At 37.8% G+C, this 24608-nt stretch overlaps 1 protein-coding gene across 6 annotated transcripts in view; it reads right to left on the bottom strand.

Annotated features, from left to right (window-relative positions):
• LOC124163549 (transmembrane and coiled-coil domains protein 2) overlaps positions 1-24608 on the bottom strand; it is a 410710-nt gene that overhangs the window by 65512 nt on the left and 320590 nt on the right. For 4 of the 6 annotated variants that reach the window (XM_046540530.1, XM_046540532.1, XM_046540528.1 and 1 more), the window contains 4 exons: positions 21837-21881; positions 14913-14995; positions 13582-13614; positions 13132-13415 (listed from right to left, as the gene is read on the bottom strand). In XM_046540530.1, the coding sequence (XP_046396486.1) occupies positions 13132-13415; positions 13582-13614; positions 14913-14995; positions 21837-21881 (445 nt within the window). The remainder of the gene's footprint in view (positions 1-13131; positions 13416-13581; positions 13615-14912; positions 14996-21836; positions 21882-24608) is intronic. The other 2 variants (XM_046540529.1, XM_046540531.1) reach the window with 2 other exon arrangements.

Genomic DNA, 24608 nt, shown 5'->3' with positions numbered 1-24608 from the left:
AAACACCTGCTTTAGATGCTTCCCAATCTACATCTGTAGAAAATCGAGGGACCACTAAAGCAGGAAAAAATCGTGTGCGTATGAAATGGACTCCCGAAATGAATAAATGTGTCATGCATGCGTATTACACCATAACCCGGCTTGAAATAGATAAAACTAGTTATAGAAAATACATTTTTGAGAAATTTAAAGAGCATTACCCAGAATGTGTAGTCACCGAACAAAGAGTAGCTGACCAGAGACGTGCAATTGTATTAAAAAACCTTTTACCAGTTCCAATACTTGAAGAAATAAAACATCAAGTAAGCAAAGAATTGTCCAGAAGTAGCCTTATAGACCCTCCAATAAATGAGGATGAAATCAGTTTAAATGTTGGACCTACATCTAGCGAAGCTGAACCGTCAACAACCCCACGTCCCGCAGAGGAATCTAGGAACGAAACTTTTAAAACAGGAAACTCAGGAATCATCAATAGCCAATGCCAAGAAGAACATATTGACACCAATCAGTCCAAAACGACAAATCTTGAAGAGACTGAAATATCAGAATTGCTAACCAAAACGGTAATAGAATATTACGGTTCAGATCCCAGCCAGCGACCGAAAATTCCAAAAATTAATACATCAACGAGGTTTATGCAAACCGTCGCTATGGTCAATAATATCCTACCACAGCTAACCCAGTATTTAAGCAATATTTCCGACATCCATACATTGATTTATGCTGCTTCTATCACCATTAGTAAACACTTAGGCTTCAAAATCAAACCGAATTCCCGATCTGAAACAGTGCCAGTAAGAAAAGAAACAATTCCACTTTGGAGAAAACGCTTAGAGAGCGATATAAAACATCTAAGGCAGCAAATTGGTAAATTGACCCAATATCAAAATGGAAATAGATCAAGAAAGTTAGTATCATCACTTAAATGTGTTTTCAAAAATTTCAACATAGATGTAGCTAATGAAAACCACAGCAGGTATGTCAAAGAGTTGCTCGAACTTAAAAAACAAAAACTAGCAGTTAAAGTTGGGCGCCTTAAAAGATACAATAAGTCTTTCAATAGAAAGGAACAAAACCGGGTATTTAAAACTTCCGAAAAATCATTTTACAAGAAGCTGAGATCATCTGCAACAACTGACATCGAAGGTAAATTGCCAGATCAGGATGGAGTGTACAACTTCTGGTCCTCAATATGGTCGACCCCAACAGAAAGCAATTCGAGTGCAAGCTGGATTGGAAACGAAGAAAACTTACACCTCAATTTAGTTGAAATGCAGTTTACTAAAATCTCAACCGAGGACATCAAAATAGTTTTAAGAAAGGCACATAATTGGAAATCACCAGGTCCTGATGGAATTCAAAACTTCTGGTATAAACAGTTTACGTCTCTACATGGAGCCATAGCCAAATGTTTTAATGATATTATTAATAACCCAACAATCCTCCCTGATTTCTTCACAACAGGGATAACATACATGAAGCCCAAAACAATGAATACGGAAGATCCAACACAATATCGACCCATAACATGTCTACCTACTATATACAAAATACTCACGTCTTGTATTACAAATAAAATATATAGCCATATTGACCAGAATGATATACTTGCAGAAGAGCAAAAAGGATGCCGAAAGTTCCATATGGGATGCAAGGAGCAATTGACAATTGATTCTGTAGTATTACAACAATCACGCAAAAATAACAGAAACCTTCATGTTGCTTATATTGACTACCGTAAGGCGTTTGACAGTGTCCCACATAATAGGGTGGTTTCCTATTATTTTTTTATTGCCTAAATTGAAAGATTATTACTCCTGGAGTACGTATTTCACGCTTTTAGATTTTTAAATGACAATATCTATTTTTCGCGTTTAAATGAAAAGTGAAAAATTTCAAGCGCGCGAAAACGCGACGCATAAGTATGAATGCCGGGAAATCTCTCCGTACGTCGTATTTCTGGTTCCCCCTCCCGCCCGTTGAGGTGACCTTGAGGCGAGGCTTAGCGCTGATACGTCGCAGGCTGCCAGCGGGTAGCTGAGTACCCTGCTGGCTGGTAGCGCTTGGCTTAAATAAGGATTATTAATACATTATCAAACGAGGAAAACTTTCCGACCTTAGCCAGTTTTAATAAGTGATTATTAAGACATGTTTCCCTGAGCTCTGCGCCTCATGCATGCATTGGTAACCTCAGACGATGTATAACTCCTATCTTCTCCTATAGAAACTAGGTCCCTGTGACGTCACGTGGAGTGGCATCGCATGGGCGCCAATCTGGTCCTTTTCAAATGAGGATAAAAATGGACCATTGCCATTCGTTTAAACCGGCATTTCTAAAACGAAATAATTTGTATATTATGAATACACTAATGGTGGGTAACGAATCGCAATTATTGCCTATTGTTTTCTTTGATGAAGGAAACTACCCTATTGGCTCTTAAAAGTTCTGACTACATACAAAATCCACGGCACCATCATTAAGTTTTTAGAAGCAACTATGGCAAAGTGGAAAACAGCCCTAATGGTCAATATATCGGGTAAAGGCTTTATAACACCAACCATTGATATACAACGGGGTTTATTCCAAGGAGACTCATTGAGTCCACTTTGGTTTTGCCTGGCGTTGAACCCATTATCAAATGCCCTCAATAGCACTAAATATGGACACAAAATAAAAAATAGTACAAACACCAGTTTTACTTTGTCTCACCTTCTATATATGGACGATATTAAAATCTATGCCTCAAATGAAATACAGCTCAAGTACCTTTTGGATGTCACAAGTAGGTTCTGCGCGGATATAAAAATGCAATTCGGATTGGATAAATGCAGATTGCTTCACATAGAAAAAGGGAAAATCAAGCATGGTAACTTCAATGTTACAGATGACGAGTCAATAATATCCATGGAAGCAAATGAGAACTACAAATACCTTGGATTCCTGCAAGCAAAATCAATACAACATAAACAGATCAAGAAGGAATTAACAACTGAATTCCATAAAAGACTAACATCCATCCTTAAAACAGAATTAAATGCACGAAATGTAATCAAAGCCATCAATACGTTTGCGGTACCCGTGTTGACATATACATTTGGAGTGATTGACTGGACCAAAACCGAAATAGCAGGCATAGAAAGATCAATACGTACAACATTCACAAAATTTAATTTACACCACCCAAAGGCTGCAATAGAAAGGCTAACGCTACCCCGCTATATGGGAGGTAGAGGGTTAATAGATTTACAACAGCTCCTCAAAAACCAAATTCATGGACTAAAACATTTCTTCTACGATAAATCAAACAGTTCGAAGCTTCACAAATCAATAGTATATGCCGACAACAAATTAACACCATTAAATCTAAAAAATGGCACGACCGATGAAGCAACCAACACAGGAGCTGTTCTATTAAATAGAAAGGTAGAAGTATGGGCCCAGAAGGAATTACATGGACGACACATCAATGACCTCAATCAACCATATGTTGATAAAATCTCATCAAACAAATGGTTGTCATTGGGTGAACTTTATGGAGAAACCGAAGGGTTCATGCTTGCAATACAAGACCAGGTCATCCGCACTAAAAATTATGCAAAGTACATCCTTGGTGATAAAAGCATAACAGATGACAAATGTAGAAGGTGTTTTCAAGTACCTGAAACAATCCAGCACATTATATCTGGCTGTAAGATGCTAGCTAATACAGAATATTTAAGTAGACATAATCAAGTTGCAAAAATTATCCACCAAAAACTGGCCTACCAACACAAGTTAATAGATACTAAGACCCCATATTATGTGTACCACCCTGAAACAGTGCTTGAAAACGGCGAATTTAAAATCTATTACGATCTGCCTATTCAAACAGATAAAACTATAGTTAATAATAGACCAGATATAGTGTTGATTGACAAGAAATATAGAACTTGCTACATAGTTGATATTGCCGTGCCACTGTCGCATAACATCGAAAAGACAATTACAGGAAAAATTAACAAGTACCAAGATCTGGCAATAGAAATAAAAAGAATATGGAATATGGAACAGGTTTATATAGCTCCAATTGTCATCTCAGCTACCGGTATCATCCCAAAACACATACAAAATAGTTTCAAAATACTCAACCTCCATCCAAATACTTACATCAAACTGCAAAAGGCTGTAATAATTTCAACCTGTCATATCACGAGAAAATTTCTCAACGCAATTCAATAGTGAAGAGTTACCTTGGTGAAAACCCGTGCTCTTAACACTTAAGCTACTCAGTGAAAACTGAAGAAAATTTAAGAAAAAACATAATAATAATAATAATAATAATGACCCGTGTGGGGTTTTCCGTCCCCCATCGGGCGCGTCCCCAGGTGGCGGATAGGGGAATGCTCGGCAGATATGCAGGGTAGGTGGGAAATAAAATACCACCCGCGGACCAAAACGGAACCCAAAATCCAGGCGTGTCTGTTCCCACATTGGGCGGCGTCCTGGTCAGCGTCTGTTGTCCATGTGAGGACCGGCTGCATTATAAACCTGGCTGTAGGTATAAAAGGCTACACCCATACATTTTGGATATGGAGAATATTAATTTGCCTCGGAAAGGGTCGCTGCCTGGGGATCGCCAGGGCAGGTCTGGAGCTGGTGCTGGACCTGACAGCATACGGACCACCAGTGATGAGAATGCGCTGTGGCAGGCACTCATCGGGACACCCGAAAATACTACTGCCACCGAAATTGAGGGAAACCAACAACCACTTACCTCTCCTGCTGAACGTGCTTTGCCTGATAGAACTCAAGCAACCACAAAAGCAGGTAGACCGAGGCAACGTATTGAATGGACTACTAGCCTCAATGAAGAAGTCATGCGTTGCTACTACATCAGTACTAAAATGGAGACCGATTTGATAAGATATAGATCCAGGATGCTACAGTTATTTATAAATGCACACTCTGAATTGGCCGGTAGAATCTCGGAACAGAACCTTGCAGATAGGAGAAGAGCAATAGTCACGCGCAACCTTCTCTCCAATCTTGAGCTGAATAGAATCAAAGCACAAATCGAAAGTGATAACGCGAACCAGGAAAACGTGAGCACAACAGAAGGTATCAACACCTTGATCGAACAAGAAAGAGAAATAACTCCAGAGATGGATCCAGTTACATTACAGGATAAGGGAAGTGATAATGAGGAAGAAAAAATTATCTTGCGCAATTTTTATGAAACAAAGGAGAAATACTTTGGAACCGATCCCACACTTAGACCCTACATTCCAAAGATCACAACATCTAATAAAGCGATTCGAATAATGGAATACATCAATAATAACATACTTCCAAATCAAGCTTCGAACTGCAATAGCATAGAAGAACTTCAACTGCTTTTGTACTGTGCTGCAATATGCACAGTCACATCACTAAACATGAAGGTGGACACTTTCAATGGAAGACGTAAGCCGAAGACTGAGTCAGCTCCCCCATGGGAGAAAAGATTAACGAATCGGATTGAAAACATACGGAAGATACTGGGCCAGCTAACACAATATAAAAGAGGAACACATACAAGAAAACTGCTCAAAAAAGTCAAACAGATAATTTATCCTGCTCGTGAGGAAGATCTTTCTGCTCAGAAGATCACAGAGGTAATTGATAAGTACTCGCAGCAACTGGCCGTCTACTCTAAAAGGCTAAGGAGATACAAAAAATGTGCAGAGCGGAAGCGCCAAAATAATCTCTTCCAAAAGAACGAAAAGCAATTCTATAGAAATTTAATGAACGCAAAAAGTAAAACGCAAACCGAATATCCCCCCATAGCACACTTAACAGAATATTGGTCTAATTTATGGGAAAAAACAGATACACACGACAACAACACCGAGACACTCTGTGAAGAACGAAACAGGGTCGCTGATGTAAAAGATATGCCATCAGTCAGAATAACAGAACACGACGTTCAGGAAGCCATTAGCAAAACACTAAACTGGAAATCACCTGGCCCGGACAAACTTCAGAACTTCTGGATTAAAAAATTCACTGCTTTGCATGCCACCATAGCAAGAATATTTTGCCATATATTACAGAAACCAATAGATACTCCTGAGTTTTTGGTTAGAGGATGCACTTTTCTCCTTCCCAAAAACGATGCAAATACAGATCCTGCAAACTACCGACCAATAACCTGCCTACCAACCATGTACAAACTACTTACTTCAATACTCACCAATAAAATCCAAGCTCACCTCGATGCGCAAAAAATAATGACAGAAGAGCAAAAAGGCTGCTACAAATTTTCAAAAGGATGCAAAGACCAATTAATAATAGACTCCATAGTAACGCAACAGGCCCTGAAGAAACAGCGAAACTTAAGCATAACTTACATAGACTATAAAAAAGCTTTTGACTCGATACCTCACTCTTACTTACTGGAGGTACTTAAAATATATAAAATTGCCCCAAATATATTAGCCTTCCTTGAACTGATAATGCAAAAATGGTCAACAACAATTAAATTGAACACAACAAATGGAACGCAGCAGTCTAGAACAATATACTTCCGCAAAGGGATATTCCAAGGCGACTCCCTCAGTGCTCTATGGTTTTGTATGTGTCTAAACCCTCTAAGTAAAACACTGAACCATACAGGTTATGGGTTTAAGATAGCCACAAGCCCGAAAAACAACAACTACACCCTAAATCATCTGTTATACATGGATGACTTGAAGCTGTACGGGAACACGCCCATGCAGTTACAAAAACTGCTAACCATAACTAACAATTTTTCTAAAGGCGTCAGAATGGAATTCGGTATAGACAAATGCAAATCCATTCATCTACAGAGGGGAAAACTAACAGCCACAGATGGTTATACCCTCGATGAAAATACTTTAATAGAAAACCTTAAAGAAACCGAAAGTTACCGATATCTAGGCATTGCCCAACTAATGGGCATACCCCATACACAGTTAAAAGACAACATAAAGAAAGAACTTAGCAGCAGAATAGAAAATATCCTGAAAACGGAACTTCACGGGCGGAATAAAGTAAAAGCCATCAATACTTTTGCAATACCAATCCTTCTCTATACCTTTGGAATTATCAAATGGACCTTGACCGATCTTAATGAAATAAACAGAATTGTGAGAACCCTTCTTACAAAACACCGTTTACACCACCCAAAGAGCTCCACAGAAAGAGTAATACTTCCCACACATGAAGGAGGACTTGGTATTCTTGATGCTGTACAGCTTCACTATAAGCAAATTGCTGATCTAAGACAATACTTCTATGGCAAAGGAGTCAAATGCAAACTTTTCGAAATAGTATGTAAAACAGACACTCACTACACACCACTACATCTAAGCAACCGTGAACTAGACATCCCGAATCAAACTACAGAACAACTAATCAATCAATGGAAAAGTAAAGAGCTTCATGGGCACCATCCTCATCAGTTAAACATGCCACACATAGATAAAGAGGCTTCAAATATATGGTTGAAACAAGGGAATATATATGGGGAAACAATCGGATTTATGAGGGCCATTCAAGATCGCATAATATTGACGAGGAACTACAGAAAGTTCATATTAAAAGAAAACATAAACAGCGATCAGTGCAGAAGATGCAAGAACCAATCTGAGACAATAGAGCATATTATGGGAAGTTGCACGGCTCTAGCAGCAAATGAATATACCAGTAGACATGACAATGTAGCTAAAATCATGCACCAAGAACTGGCAAGAAAAAATAGAATCCTGGACACCAATGAACCATACTACAAATACCATCCACCTGATGTTTTGGAAAACAATGAGTGCAAACTATACTGGAATGCAGAAATAAAAACTGACCGAGCAATTAAAAACAATAGACCGGACATAGTTATAATAGACAAAATAAAACGGCACACTACCCTCATAGACGTGACAATTCCCTTAAACCATAATGTACAGAAAGCACAATCCACCAAAATTAACAAATATGCAGAACTTGCAGCAGAGATCAAAGCCTTGTGGAAGATGCAGTCAGTAGATATATGCCCAATAGTGATAACAACAACAGGAATCACACCGTGCGAAGTTCTACACCAGCTAAAAAAGCTAAACTTGGAGAAAACTCTACCAAAAATACAAAAGTCAGTCATCCTGGACACCTGTCATATTGTCCGAAGGTTCCTTTCAATAGAATAATTACGGAAGTAATAACAAAACACAGCTGAACTTGACTTGGTCCGTTCACTGTGAAAAATCCTTGTAAGATAGCAAGAGGGAAAAATGAAAATAATAATAATAATAATAATAATAATAATTTGTCTTTATTATACAAGCGAATTTAGGACAGAGTTGTCCTCTCTTACAATTAACTTGTTAGACATTCACAAACATCCATGCCCTGGATGGTAGTCAAGCCACCCAGGCGGGATTCGAACCCGCGACCTCTAGGTTGGCAGTCGGGGACTTTACCCCGGCGCCACCGAGGCCGAAATATGAGGAAGGAAGAGAATTAAGACACTCAATGATGGAGGAAATATTTTTCATTTTAAAGTATTATTTTAGAGACTGCGTATATCGGAGTTAAAGTATTATATCGATGGTGGAAAGGTCAGGAATAATACTGTGGTTGTCAACGACTAGATCGGGAGATATAGTAAGGATATCACAGATGATATAATACTATACACAAGATCCCATGTTAAGGGCAAAATGGCTCCTCTATTGTCAATTTGGACGGGGTTTTGACGATTCTGTGCGTAATTACCTTGCTATCCATCTACGAGGGAGAAGGTGTCTGGCTGTCTTTCATCCTGGAAGTGCTGAATTGTAAGGTATGGGCTTGAACTAAATTCACGAGAGAACGTGCAAAGGGCTTCAGTCTAGTCTTAAGTGCCTAGCGAGTGTCTAAGAAGCAAACAGTGGAGAAGAAGCAGCGGCCAGGACTAAACATGATACAGTAGAATCCTGATTTAAGGTTTTTCAGGGGGGACAAAATTTAAAACACTAAATGCGAAAAAACACTAAATGAGGACCAGCCATTTTTTTCAGGTTTTTAGGGTCTGTAATGATTGGAATGGCTTTATATTAATAAAAAATATATTTTTAAGTCACTAATAGGTGCCACACAGTGGAGTAGCCAGGAATGTCATTTGGAGGGTCCAAAACTAGGGTGTGGGGGAAAGTTTTAAAAAAAGTTAGAAAATAGAGGGTTTTAATTAATTGATTAAACTAATTTTAACCTTTTTTATAATGAAAGCAACTTCATTTTCCAAAAAAAATCTTTTGCAAATATATGAACTTTCAACGTTTTGTTTTATTTAATGAAGAAGCAAAGTAATTGAGTTTTCATATTTGGGTGTGAGGGAATTCCAGACCCCACCCCCTCATCACTATAGTGCCATATGCGGCAAAAAAATTCATAGATTAAATGTTCTTATCCCAATAAGATGGTTTCGTGACAATTTTTAGGAGTGAGCTAAAAAATTGGGAAGTAAAAGTGTTTGGATAAGAAGGAGAGTGAAACATCACGCGAAGACAAATAACCCGGCTTGCAAGTTGAACGTCCCAATACTACATTTGTGAGAGAATGCTGATGAAAAAGTATTGCAGGGTAGATTCAATCGACTCTTGCTAAAATTTCACGAGAAATTTCTTGTTGTTGAGCAGAAATTTAAAGATTTTGATAATCATTTGAATAAACCATAATGAAAAACATTAAATCGGGCAAAAATATCTTTAGCTGAACAATTTTTTACGACCTTAAATGCGGAAAAATGCATAATGCGGAAACACTAAATAAGGATAATTTTTACATTGCTCGCATAGGGAATGAATCGGGACTCCAAAAAAGGAACACTAAATGCGGAAAAACACTAAATGTGAAAACCTTAAATCCGGATCTGACTGTAGCAGTGGTGACGAAGAAGAAAGTGAGAAGGAGCATCTTAAATATTGGGCTCTATTTACCATCAATTTATTTTGCAGGCCACACGTAATGAAGAGGCACTCCTACCCTTTCCCCCATTCCGAGAGATATTTCTGGCCAACACCTTTGCTTATAGAGGTGGGTTAAACTGTTCATTTTGATGAACCGTTCACTTTGATCCTGTTCAGTAAAAAGAACAGTTCAAAATATCTGTTTTTGGCGAACAGTCACGGTCAATATCTGCTCTCCACTTGTACAATAGGCCAGAATTAATATTTATCAACCAAGCATCTGATGTTATTAATGTATTTAACACCAGAAAAGTTTTTAAATGCTGCTATTATGAGCAATTTAGACTTTTATACACAGCTAACTGTACTTTGTAAATATTTTTAGTATAAACATCATTTGTGAACCTCTCGTAAGATATCACTTTTTTTCTCCTCATTACAGCCTGTGTCAGGTATCTATCCACTCTAACGATGCAATTAACTGTCAATAATAGCATGCGTAAGATGGTGAGAAATAATCAGTTTCATTACTAAATTAGTACTTTTGGGAGTATGTACAAAAATAGTAAAATATGTAACACCCATGGAATTCTGTAACATATTTAAATATTAAACAAGGAGAGCAAAGAAAGAGATAGCACTTTTGAGGTGTATTTATGTACAATAAAGCTTAGTGGTCACATGAAATGTCATGACATGAAAAACCTAATATCATCAAATAAAATTGCCAAAGGTAACATATTGTTTTCTTCCCTTTGCAAAAGATGGATATATGCCTCTGTAGACTTTCTCCGGAAGAGTACCAAGTGCTTCCCCTTCGATGTCTAATTACACTTCAAAGAAGTAATTTGAGGAAAGTTGAAGCCAAATTTTTGTTTCCCAAAATCATCAGTTCACACCCCTTAAAGCTACGCATGGTAAAATATAGATTAACCCACTTAAAAGTTAATTCTAACAAGAATAATTTAATAGCAAAATATATAGTGGATATAACATAGTTAAACAATTTACGTTTAACTTTTCTGTTTCCTGAAATTGATTTTTGCATTAATATAACTAATCAAAATAAAGTTTTAATCTAATGTTCAAATTAAAGTTGAACCATAGCTCAAATTACAAACAGATAACCGACCCATGAGTTGACCATTAACCTGAACCATCGCATCCTGTTCATCGAATGCAAATGTTCAAATGAACACGTTATGAAAATGAACACAAGATCCCAAATGAGCAGCCAGGGGAAACGAACGGCCTCCAAAAAAAGAACGCCCTCCGAGGAATAAATACCTGCCGAGAAATAAACGGCCTCCGAGAAATGAACACCATGAGAAAATGAACGGATGAAACGAACCTAATATTTTAAACACCCGTTCAAAATACTAGGGCATTCAAACTGTTCAGCAGCTAAATATCCTGTTCGTTTTCATGGACGGAGGGGAATGATAGATAAGGAAGAGGAGGGGCTCATTCGTCTATGGCACACTTCGGTGGCCTTGGATGTCCTGCATTTTACCCGCCATCTGTTGTAGCCACCACGCACTTGACGGCTGTAGTAAGCTGCAGTTCAAAATATGTCCCTCTTGGTGAGCATACCTGATGGACCGAATATGTGTGCAGTGCAGTCATGAACAGTGAACTGGGAGTTTTAGAGAACTGTTCATTCTATGACCGGTTCATTACAGTGAACAGTTTGTTTTGGCAGTTCGGTTTGACCCATCTCTATTTGTTTACTCTCTCCTACCCTCTTTTGCTGATCTTGCTGACACCTAACTCATGCATCCCAAACCCCCTCCACTAGCATTTCTCTCTCCCCTTCCCTAGCATTTCCCGGTGATGACCTTGAGTGTGTCAAAAAAAAAAACACGGCCCCCACGCGCGCGCGCGCGCACACACACACACACACACACACGTAGTCTCAGGCAAGGCTGCTGAAAGGCCTCTCCCTCCCACCTGCTGCTTCACCTCTCTCTCTCTATCCTGCCCCCTCCACTACCACCACCACCCATCCCACTCTCACTCACCCCACCCCCTTACTTGGAATGCTCTCTCACTGTGGAAGTGCATGGTTCATCTCTACCGGCAACGGGGGTAGGTTACTAACTGGAGGGAGGCTAGAAGAGTATTTATCATTATCGGGGTATTGACGAGAAAAACTTTGTTATCCACATCCATTTTATTAGCTACGACACGTGTTTTGTCATTTGTTGACAAGTCTTTGTCTGTTCTTGCTCCTGTGAGACATTGTGGCATTTTTCGCATGCTCACCCACCCCATTCACACAAAGACACAGCTGGGCTGCTTGCTGGGATACGCTACCTGCCTCACCAATTCCGTAATTTACCCTAATCATTTTAGCCAAGCTAGGTAGCACAAATCGTGTATTGGGGAAAACTTAAAAAAAACACCAACTTTTTTAAATCCATTATTTTATGTTCATGGGATTAAAAAATTAGCATACCTGCTAAATATTTGACAAGATTGAGCTGTTAAAGTAGCACAGCGAATAGCAATCCTCCCTGTTGACTGTGGATGTTTTCTCTATTTCTATAGCCTCTGTATGAGTCAGGGTAAGTAATACTTCTCTCTAGCGATCGAAGAGACACACAGTATAATGACGTCAGTCTGAAATTATAGCTTATTTTTTGGTCTTGCTAGCCCACTACATATAAACATAATCAACAAACTCAAATGATGCTTTGTGTGTGTGTCATGTTTTGGGCTTATTATTTTCTGAATATCGTGTAGCTCTAAAATTTTGCAATGTTGGTTTCTTTTCTGAACTCTTTAAAATTATACCTCAATATCTTGCCCTTGTTTAGTTTTCAGGTTTCATTCTTCACCGTATTTAAAATGATGCTATGTAACGCTGATATGGAGAAAAGATGCCCCCAAGAGGCTTAAGATGTGAGTGTGCCAAAGTTTGAAACAGTGATACACAACTGGCTGATAAAAATACCCTTTTCCTCCGTAAATGAGTTTTTCGAAAGTGAAATTGTGTTGTCCATTGTAGATTCATAATCCTATTGATTTGCCTCTTGTATTTTGTGTATTTGTTCATTTACTTGCATCATTTCAACAATATGTAAAAAAATTAGAATCACTCAATCTTGTATTCCTACGTGCCTATATGACGAAGACTATTGCATGTTCAAATTTGTCGAATGCCCAATAAAACTATTATCATTTTCATATGTATGTATTAGGTATTACCTGGTGCCTGGGAGAGCAGGGGTGGGCGTGGTGCGCAGGGGGGGGCAGGCTCTCGCTCGTCACGCTGCTGCACTCGCTGCCTCCCAGGGGCCCGCCTCCGCTGCCATCGCCAACGCCACTGACAACGCCGCTCGCCCCTCCCCCTTCTTCCTCTTCCGACGGGAACTTGGCCACGCCCAACGGCCCCGAGCCCTGGGCCGGGAGGGTTGCACTCCCATGATGCGTTCGTCCACTGCCCCTGCTCCCATCCTCCTCGGAGGCGCCACCCATGTCCGCACCATTCCCTGGCACGCAAACCCATAAACGGTCAAGATTTGAAGACTCGTGGCGACAGCCAAGCGTAAGCCTTATTCACAACTGTTAATCAACAACTAGTGTGTGCACATACACAATTTGTCAGAATGCAAAAAAGCAAAACGGGCAAATATTGTAAATATTGAATACAATTACCATGTTTGCACGACGAATCAGCCAATGGCAACGCTTGAGATGCACAAAAAACAAAAGTGATATCACAAAGATGGTAAATAAATATCAAACATACAAGTTAAGCAATTCCGCTTCATAATAAATCATGCACATTTATCAGAGGAGGTGAAGATGGAAACAGACATGGGAATAATGATCCAACTTTTAACTCTACAGATAGATACTTCATCACTAAAATTAAATGAGTTTAAGTCAACTCTCCATTACCCGTGCATAATTTGGGGCCTGAATAAATGGAAAACACATATAAGTCAGATTTCAATGAGTATGACTGGAGCATGGACATTTAGATTCATAATGTGGAAAATACTTAGGAAGACTACGTATAAATATGTACATGCGTATGTACTTAGATGCATTTGATTGGGATGCATTGAACTATTTTTTAGAATTTTGCTATAGTTTCTTTCAGAAAATCCTTTGAAATGATAGGCTTAAGGAGGAGGAGAGAGGAGTATTGATTACATTAATATTAAATGTATTGATAATAGTTAATTAAATAGACAATAATGTCCACCTTGCTGATTATATTAATCTGCACATATATTAATGGACACATACTGACTAGGAGCCAGATACCAATTGACAGTTGACTGCACTTTCACTTTTATGCTCAAGCCTTGATTCACTCAATTCAGTAAAATTTAACCCATCTTCAGATAAATTAACGGTTAAATCCAAATTATTCTTCACCACATGAGTTTTTATCCCCTTAAAATCTTTCAAAATTCATTATTTTAAAGTCATCACCATAAGGAATCCATCTATAAATCAGTTGTAGACACTCAGAATATGGGAGGTTTTCTCCCAATAGAGGCAAAAGCAATACGCATCAAGCAAAGTAAAAAAAACTTTAATGTACAGAACATACCTGGAAGTTAAAAGAATGAAATTATATTTGAGTACAGGAAAAATTTACAAGAACATTTTATGGCTAGATTCTCTTGAAATTTAGAGCACAATACATTCATGAAATCATCGATCAGCATTCAATTATGGTCAAATTTCTTTATCGAAAATTTTATCATGAACAGTGAACAGTGCAAGTCAATTTTTTTCCCATGAAACTCAAAAAATGAAACATTTCGTAAAAGACAACCATTTCAATTGACAAAGGCCACAGAAATACTCATATACAATTCACTGCAAAAATTATGTACAAATGACATTGATATAAAAGAAAAAAATTAATAAGAGATTCATATCTGAGAATATGCTCTCCCGTTGATAGAATTGACTTGGCATAAAATGAGAGGAAAAAGGATTACTCAACAAACTTTCTCAATACTTACTTGCAAGGGTATTAATATTATCTGCACTACCAAATTTATTCTTTATAAGATGTGCGAATTCTCTCGGCTTAGACATCACAGTCCTAAAAAGATTGTAACATAGGAATATGAGTTCGTGATGGCAAAGATGCGACAGGAATATTATGCAAGTAACAGTGAAATATTAAATAAACCAAAAAAACAGCAATATCAATAAATATTAATGGCCATATTAAAAATCACACTCTCTTACTTGGCGCAAACCTTGTTCATAAATATTAAAAAGTTAATTTCACAGAGAGCTTTTCGGGGGTTAGTTACAATATAAACTGACATGATTCATGTGGAGAGAAAAAAATGCTGGAAGTTTTTCTGGCAGTTAGCCAGAAATAAAGCCAAGACAATCTAATGCCAAACAAAGCAAATAAGGCAGGCAATGCATGTGCAGTATATGAATGCTTATTTCAACCTTAAATTTTTAAGTTACATAAAGGCAGTAATGACATGAGCTTATTGAAAACGCGTGACTAAAATGCAGCTACCCAGGCAGCACTGAGCACCTAATTCACCCAAATAGCAATAAAGCTAAACAACCTCAAGCAACACATGCACTACATAAGAGGCCCTGCAGCCTGGCCCACAAGGGGTGGGCTAGTGCACACCCCAGGCTAAAAAATTCTCAAAAAATAAAAGTGATGGATTGCACTATAAAATTCTTCATGAATTGATTATGGATTGCAACTGTCAAAACACTGCCTTGCCTTGGATGCAAATGAAAATGTTTTTCAGCATGCCAAATATATGTCAGCAAACTCATCCACCAGCTACGCTCCTTTAGTGATGCGATGAACAAACGATTAACACCAAACCCATGTTCACGGGAAAACCCACAAGGGACTGATAAATACCCTAAACAAGACAAAGATTGGCATACAGCTGACTGATAACCCAGGGATCGAGTTTCCCCCCCCCCCCTTTTGACTCACCACTGCATTAAGTTCACAGGCTGAGTCTGCAGCTACATGACAACAAAGCCACAACAACCCTAAGAATCTTGGAAATCTCCAGGATAGAACGGTGCAACAATTGATAACACAATGACTCAATAATAAAGGATCAAAAAGTAACACCACAATTACATTCCATTCATATCCATGCACATACTTTCAAACAGTTCGTTTCAAATATAAAAATTCAAATGAGCTATAGTGGGTATTAAGGGGAAATGAATGGCTTGTCCATTACATTAAAATAATTACAACAAAGCAGCCGCCTCAAGTCATTCATTTTCACTAAAGATGGGTCGAATACCAGATTTCTTGACCTCAAATATGGAATTCGAATTGCATATCATAGCTCGAATACTCAAATATCTCAATTTTCAAATACTAGAATTGCACAAAGCATATTATACGTCATTCATCCATTTCATTTGATGAATATATATAAATAAATACATTTATTTCAAATAAATTTTAAAAATCAAATTTTTATTTCAAATTTAATGAAATCATTTGCATCAATAACATCATTAAAAACCGTACTTAAAAATAACATCATTAAAACTAAGAATCATTAAAAACTAGAGATAGGTCGAATAGAATATTTCTCGAACTCAAATATCGAATTCGAATGGTAAATAATAGCTCGAATACTAGCATCAAATAATAGCGGTCCCAACGCATAATTTTCCCGCATTCATCGTTTGATGATAATGAGACGAAATATAAAAAATGTGTCATTTATGGCTAATGACAACAGGCACATAGTTTGAATCTTCCCCACGTGATGAACTACGATGAGGAGAAGCTCAATGCGGTAGGGTAGTAACATAAGAGCATTTCCCAAGATCTGCTATCCCCCAGCATTCAGCACTTGCCTCCCCCCCTCTATGCTTTCCTTTTCTTCAAAATCAAACAAATGATTCCAGCTCGCACATGGATCGTATTACAAAGACCTTAGCTTCAAAAGAAAATATACAGTTAAACGAGAACAAAATAAACCTTTTTTTCATGCCTCCCGCCTTAACAGAATGACATAAGTGAATTTAGATCATTAATTAAGCATGGAGCTAGTGGAAATGAGATTTTTGAAAGCAATATGGTTTGAGACGTAATTTTTGCCATCGTAAGTTATTGGGTGAATTCACTTCCACGTAGAGGGTCTACGCTCAAGCCTTCAAGGTCATCAGTATTCAAGGGGGAGAAATGGAGCGGTACCAGAGTTCCGTATCAACATGATCAACATGTAGAAGGGCCCGCTACAGTGTCTCAAACACAATGGCTTCACTCACTCCCAGCAGTCGTAGGCCCTCTGTGTCTCAGGAATACAGAGCCCAGCAACAGAAGGTGATTTCAGGATTTCAGTGGCGTAACTATGGGGGGATGAGGGGATGTACAAAGCCTCAGAGAAATCAAAAAATAATTTAAATTTCTTTTCTGGATTTGATACATACTAACTGCATCTGCTTAAAATTAAATTTTAAGTGCCAAAATGTGTAAAATACATTTTCAGGCATGTTATTTTTATAATTTTTTCCTTGAATCCCAGTTTCCAAGGGTGGTTTCCCCCACTAACCCCCCCCCCCCCCCCAACCCCCAAAGCACATTCATAGTTACGCCAATGGGTGATTTCGATAGAGACAGACGGATTACAAACCAAGAGAACAATGACAAAAAATAGAAATGTGAATAGAAAGATCAAGAAGCTATCAAGAAGAAGCGTAACCCTAGAAGAGAAATTTAAAGCGATCAATAGCGGTGAAAATGGACAGCATCAAGCGATATTGCGCATTTACATGTTTAAACTAGAGATGGGTCAAACAGCATATTTCTTGAACTCGAATATGAAATCATAGCTGAAATATTCGAATATCTCAAATTTGGAATACATCGAATACTAGAATTGCGCAAAGCATACTAAACATTCATTTTCGGATTTTTTCCCTCGGATCATTTTTGCTTCCCCCCCCACATCGAACGATATCTATTCACCACTCTTTTCCGCAAAATATGATGTAGTTTGTCAACTAACCTAAAACGGCGCTGCATGCACTAAACAACTAGAGGCCTCTACGTTGTTTCCGAGTCAACTACCAACAGCGTGCGTGCGACAGTGTATGGATCGAAATTCACAGTATTCGAGATCATACTTTTAGCATAATTATTTGAGATCTTGAATATCGAAGACTTTCTAGTATTCGAGGTATTCAAGTATTCGCGGATACTATTCGCACATCTCTAATTTTCACTCATTCAATTGTTGGAGCCATGTTTGGACTAAACTCCCAAGACTCTTGCCAAGAATGCAGTGGGGTAAATGCAGAACTGTATATTATAGTTACTACTAGCCGACCCTGTGAACTCCATACCACCTAAAAACCAATTAAAAGTATATTACACCATTTATAAATCAAGAACAACTATACTGATTTTGATCATATTTCAGTTATAACAAAATAAGGAAAAAAATTCAGTTCAACTACAAAAATAAGTACACATTACAATGACTTGTCAGAAAGAAATTTTCTCTATTCCATCCATACATACCTTTGGGTTTACTCTCTTGAGGCAAGTACCTTCTGATACACAACATTTTTTGATTGGTTATCAGACACAAGAGCAAATAACGCAGATGCGTTATCAATAAGTGAACCCCCCAAAAATGAAAACACAATTAATTTAATACATAAAAAAGACAAAATAATGAAAAATCGTGAATTTACACAATATGACATATGAAGTTTTTTTTGTTTATGAAAAGTGTTAAAACTTAGTACCCTGTTTTTCAAAATGTTTCTCTCTGTTTTTGGAGTCCCACGAACGCAATTCCAGACAGCCCCACTGAACTGAGGCCTGAAACTATCGCAAGGAAGTACAAAATCAACCTCACCACAACTGAAGCATTTACAGGATCCATGATCCCAACTTATGCCCTTTTGAGCTTAAACGAATTCCAGTTCGTGTTGCATTCGTGATGATGATTAACAAATCACAAGGTCAATCTTTCAGTGTTTGTGCTCATATGCTCATGAAAAACCCAAGATTTTTAGTAGTATGTTCACGAGTAGGTAAACCATCTGCTTAATTTCTTTCTTCGCTTTGCTATACATATTTATTTCAATTTATCCGCTTTATCTTGCACCTGATAAAAAAACAAAAACTGTCATATATCAGAAGGTGCTTAACTCAAAAGATTAAACCCAAATGTGTAGGTGCCGTGGTACGTTTACGCAGTGCACTTCCCCGAACCGAGTTATTACCGGCACGCCGAGATTATCGAGTACATGACATATTAATGCTGCTCCCTCGGGGCTATTTTTACGAGATTTTGAGTGTCAGCCAATTATCAGTCTAGCGTGGCATAAACTTGCTCCAAGAACTGGTTTGACTTTATTAATTCCTTTATCAGATCACAGTGTCTTAAATTTCCTAAGTTAAAACATAAAAATTCATCGATAAAATTTGCATTTACATGCCTTGGTCTACTTGGCTGGTGTAGTTTGAATAAAGAAAATATATTTCTAACAAGCCATTGTTATGCTTATTTATTTACTTTTAATTTTTTATTATTTCCTTTCCATAAGCTAAATATTATTAAAACCAGTACAGCCACTCTTGATTAATAAATGGTGTAACTAAAGTGTTCAGTGATTAATAGGCGGTATGAAGTTTGACGGGTCAGCTAGTAAGTGATAAATGTGATACATCAAATTACTCAAATAGTAGAATCATCTACATCTATGTACTTACTACTTCGCAGGCTGTCACAAATGGCATGTAAGTGATGAGGGGTGTTAGGACACCAGCCATTGAACAAATAGGAAGGAAATGCATGTAAGAAGTTCTGCCAGGAATTTATTAACCCTCAAGCAGGCGCCCTGGAGCATAAAGTACGCCAAACGTCAAAAACCAAGGATTTCAACATTGTACATACGTTCTGGTCTAGAATGGCCTCGTGTATTCTTACATTGAACTTTGATTGTATATTGAGTGACTTTTCAAAGCTCTAAGTATTGTAGCTAATTTACTTTCAAATCGGCAAGAGAAACTGACACCCGTGGCATACAAAGTACGCCGTACACCGGCCATGTACCTCGTACTTTGCTTTCCCTGAATCGCCTCGTTCATTCTCACAATGTCATTTTGACTGTCTATAGCATGAGTTTTTAAAGCACTAAGAATTGTAGCAAATTTTTTTTAGATCACCAAGAGGAACCCGACACCCGTGGCATACTAAGTACACCGCACGACCAGCTGTGTACTACCTGTGTACCTTTATGTCTGTATCGCCTATTAATATGCAAGCTTGAACTAATTTTTACAAATAAAGATAAATTTTAACAAAAATTGAGTGCTATCATATAAATGCATATATGTATATCATAAATGCATATGCATATCGTGGACAAGTACGCCACACACCCAGTCATGGAAAAATATCAGGCTCTAGGGAAAAAGTTCTTTATTGTTTGGGGAAAATAAATTCCTACACCGATCTGTAAGGCAATAATTTCTCTTATCATTCATATTAGACCTAGAATAATAGGTATGTAGTAAGATTCTAAGATAATGTTCACTGTGTCACTCTGAAAGATATCTATTCTCAATTGCTCAAGTAATCTTAGCCTACCTCGTAGCCTCCAAGTCTCTTGCAGCTGCCAGCCTAATTCCTGTAAAAGCTGTATCATAATCTCTAATCCCTCCAAGCAGTTTTTGAAGTAACCCACAGATTTCCATTGTATTTCTTTAAGCTCACCAACCAGTCTACCTGCAACCGAACCTGCTTGTTCAAGGTGTGGCCCCACAAGTGCGAAATATGTAGTTCTTTTAATTTATCATTCAAAAATCTTCCCATAAAATGCTTAACGAATCCTAGCCTCTTCAGGGCTCTGCCACTAATGTTACTGCTCCTCACAATAGACTCTAAGTTATCGTAACCTCCAGATTTTTCACTTCAACCCTTGCCTTCATTTTAGCAACATATATGTGAGGATAGCTAGATGACCTATGCAAAAAATTAATCGCCTAGCATTTGCTAACATTAAGTTCTAGTTCCCACTCTTGACTATACATATGAACGTGGTTTAGATCTGATGATATAATTTCAAAGACAGAGGGACCACCAATTTCAAATAGATGACAGCAATAGCGAATAAACATATTTTACTGCTAATTCGGGAGCAGAGGTCATATATTTATGTGATAAACAAAAGGTGGCTGATTACGCTTCCTTGTGGGATACCAGACGCCACTTCAATTTTGTACATCAGAGCTAATTCCGTCAAGAACAACGTTTTTCTAATAATCACCTAAATATTTGTGCACTTACTTGTTTTTTCTTTAACCTGCATGACTGTATTTATTATGTATAAAAGTTTTTCTTGAGAATGTTGAAAAGAAAGAGCGTGAGCTGTATTTCGTGTTATCCACCCTTTCAGAAGCAGTGCTGACGACTCTGTACCAGGAGTCACAATATTTATAATAACAATATGTTTCAGAATATTAACCCCACATTGAACTGAGTTTCATAGTTTATAGGAGCTCGGCAATATGTACATTCATAGAAAATTTTTTGGTGATAATATGAGCTGCCTTTGGAAAGAGATTAAGGGTCACCCAGTGCAATGTGATCCAATTCTTAGCCAATTTCCATGATGAATATCTCCTGACACAAACAAGTTATAGCAGTGTCCTTGTTGATTAAAGCTAGCTGAGTAAAATATTCAAACTTTCAGACAAATATTCAATTGATTTTTTTCAGGAAATAATCCTATTTGAGCCTGTATATTAATTGAATGGTATGGCAATAATGTACGCCATAAAGTCACCAAGTTTCTGTTCGTGTGCCTGAAACCATCTACGTTAGTCCGCTTAAACGAACCACTCATCAGTTACGATGGTGGATATCAAAGGAATTGTTAATAGCAAATGACCCTCAACTCACCCAGAAAAACCAGTGATTCCATCTCGTATGTTGCCACCAACATGTCTGTAAAAGGCCAAATTTCTTAGTACACAAAATCAGAGTCCCATATACTGGTCAGCACTACAAAAAACTTATTCAAATTGAAAATAATAACAATTTCAAGCAATAAAGCAGTAGTCTACATACTCATACGTACCAACAAATACATTGATCTACAGTTCAAAATTTTTGGCTTACTCAAACAACTATAAAAACTCAGCAACCTAACTATTAACATGGACTGGACATCACAGTCACAGTCAAGTCGATAATATGTATAAAAATTTCACAGTTCATAAATTACATTCACATGACTGCTCTGTACAGACATACCTCGTAATATCAAGTATAAGGGGGGGAAGAACTTTTTGGCCTAGCTACATCCATATTTTTTCCATATTTTTTCCATATTAATCACAGGCCTTTAGACACTACATAGCCAATGAGATTCTCACTATGAACATGCAGTGCTCACTACAACAGGGATCCCCTGCACATTGGATTTAAGTTTCATTTTCCAACCAGCAATAGTCATCTTTCAATAGAAGTACCTTCATTGAAAATACAGTGAAATCCTTGTTCACATACAACTCTGACACCAAGGGACACCAGGGAGCAACAGCTTAACGTCCCATCCAATGGGATGCTTTGCTTCGGGACTCATATCCCATGTTGGCTTCACATCCTGTGGGCCTTGCTTCAAATCCAGGTGGGGACAAAGAATTTTCAGAGGTTGCCCGAATCCTGCATTATTATTCCCGTAAAATTGCAACGGGATTATCCCTGCAATGGATGGAATGAAATGCTACTGGAAATGTCCTCATTAAACTGTAACTATGCAGGATTTAGACAACCTATGAAAATTCTTTGTCTCCACCTGGATTTTGCCCTGACCTGCTCACGGGATGTGAAGCCAACAAACACTCCTCTTCCCACCACACCTACTCAATCAGTACATATCGCCCATTACATATCGTGAAGCTCTCCCACCGCACTGCCTCAAGGAAGGATGTGGCACTCCTGGGACACCCAGTGCTAATTTCTGGGCTTTCACAACCTGAGGGTTATGCTGAGAGTGGTGTCAGACAGAATCACTGTGGGCTCCACCCACACTCTGCCAATATCATTTTTTAAACGTAAATGGTACAACTCTATTCCTCAGGGAGTGGGCTCATGCCACACTCACAATTTATGCAATTCACACAAATTTGCATGCTCATGGGTTTCTCTGACCATTACCCAGGAAAGAAAAACTGATTTCCAACTATTTTGAACCAAATTTGAATCTGGTCTGAATCCCTAAAATTTCATTTGACTCCGTTTTGACATTGATTTGCACTGTTTTGAAGCAAGCAGGATTTGGAAAAAAGGTATTCGAATCCCATTTCCCTTATGACATGGATACGTAAAACGCTTCAAATTTTATTAAAAAGTAAACATTCTATGAGGGTTTTCGTGTATCGGTGTCATTTAGGTTAAAGCTCCTTTACATGCCCGGTCCTACCTGATGAGATTGGAATTAAATGCCCGATCTGCAACATCTTAAAGAAGTACTTCATCTAGTACTAAAGAATAATAATAATAATAATTTTATTTCCGTTGGGTTACATATGTAACATAGAAATCGTCATATAGTGGACAAACAACACATGAGATAAAAACATAAAAGACAGATGACATATATACATGTAATGGCTTGCAAGGTGTCGAGTTCTTTTTGTTAACATATTTTTTACACAAGTCGTAGAACTCATCTAGTGAATAAATTGAATTTTGATATATAAGCGTTTTTAATTTGTGCTCGAATGAGTTGCTATTTTGGATTGCTTTAATATCTGGTGGTAGTAAGTTAAAAAGTTTGGCCCCTTTATGATATGGTCCTTCACTAGCAAGTTTAGATGACCTCAGTTCAATATGTATATCATGTTTTTGTCGGGTGTTTACTTGGTGTATTTCACAGTTTAAATCGAATGAATTCAGATTTTTTTTGACATACATTATTAAATTAAATACATACAGGGCAGTAAGAGGCATAATTTGTAAGCATTGAAAATGTGCCCTACATGACTCCCTATAGGGTAGATTGAGAATAGCCCTAATTGCCTGTTTTTGTAATTTAAAGATTTTATGAGATTGATGTGAGCCCCCCCAGAAAATAATTCCATATGACAGATGTGATTGAAAATTTGCATAATAGAGGCATTTTTGAATATGGATACTGGTACTTGTTTTTAGATATCTTAATTGAAAAAGAGTTTTATTTAGCTTAGAGGTAAGGGTTTCTACATGCATAGACCATTTCATTGTTGATTCAATGTTTACTCCAAGAAAATTGAGGTTTTCAACAAATTTTAAATCATTTCCGCATAATTTTACTGGAGGTGTTTGATCTCTGCCAAAATTAACACAGACTGTTTTTTGAACGTTAATGGCCATCACGTTATTTTGACACCAGTCTTCTAAACATTTCATTGTGGAACAAACTTTCTTTAGTAGATCAGATTTTTTATTGGATTCGATGAGAACATTTGTATCATCTGCAAATATTATAGTTTTTGCTTCTGGGATACTCTCTGGTAGGTCATTAATATATAAAAGGAATAATAGAGGCCCAAGAATGGAACCTTGCGGAACACCCATTTCAATTGCCCTTTCATCTGACTTGAATTCAGCTCTGTAATTTGTGGAATTGTCAAGATGGGGGATTACAACCACTTGGGACCTTCCTTTGAGATAAGAATGGAACCATTT

The sequence above is a fragment of the Ischnura elegans genome, chromosome 8 (assembly GCF_921293095.1).
Source record: "Ischnura elegans chromosome 8, ioIscEleg1.1, whole genome shotgun sequence".
Taxonomy (NCBI): domain Eukaryota; kingdom Metazoa; phylum Arthropoda; class Insecta; order Odonata; family Coenagrionidae; genus Ischnura; species Ischnura elegans.
The sequence above is the reverse complement of the archived record's forward strand: the minus strand, read 5'-3'. Positions and strand labels throughout refer to the sequence as shown.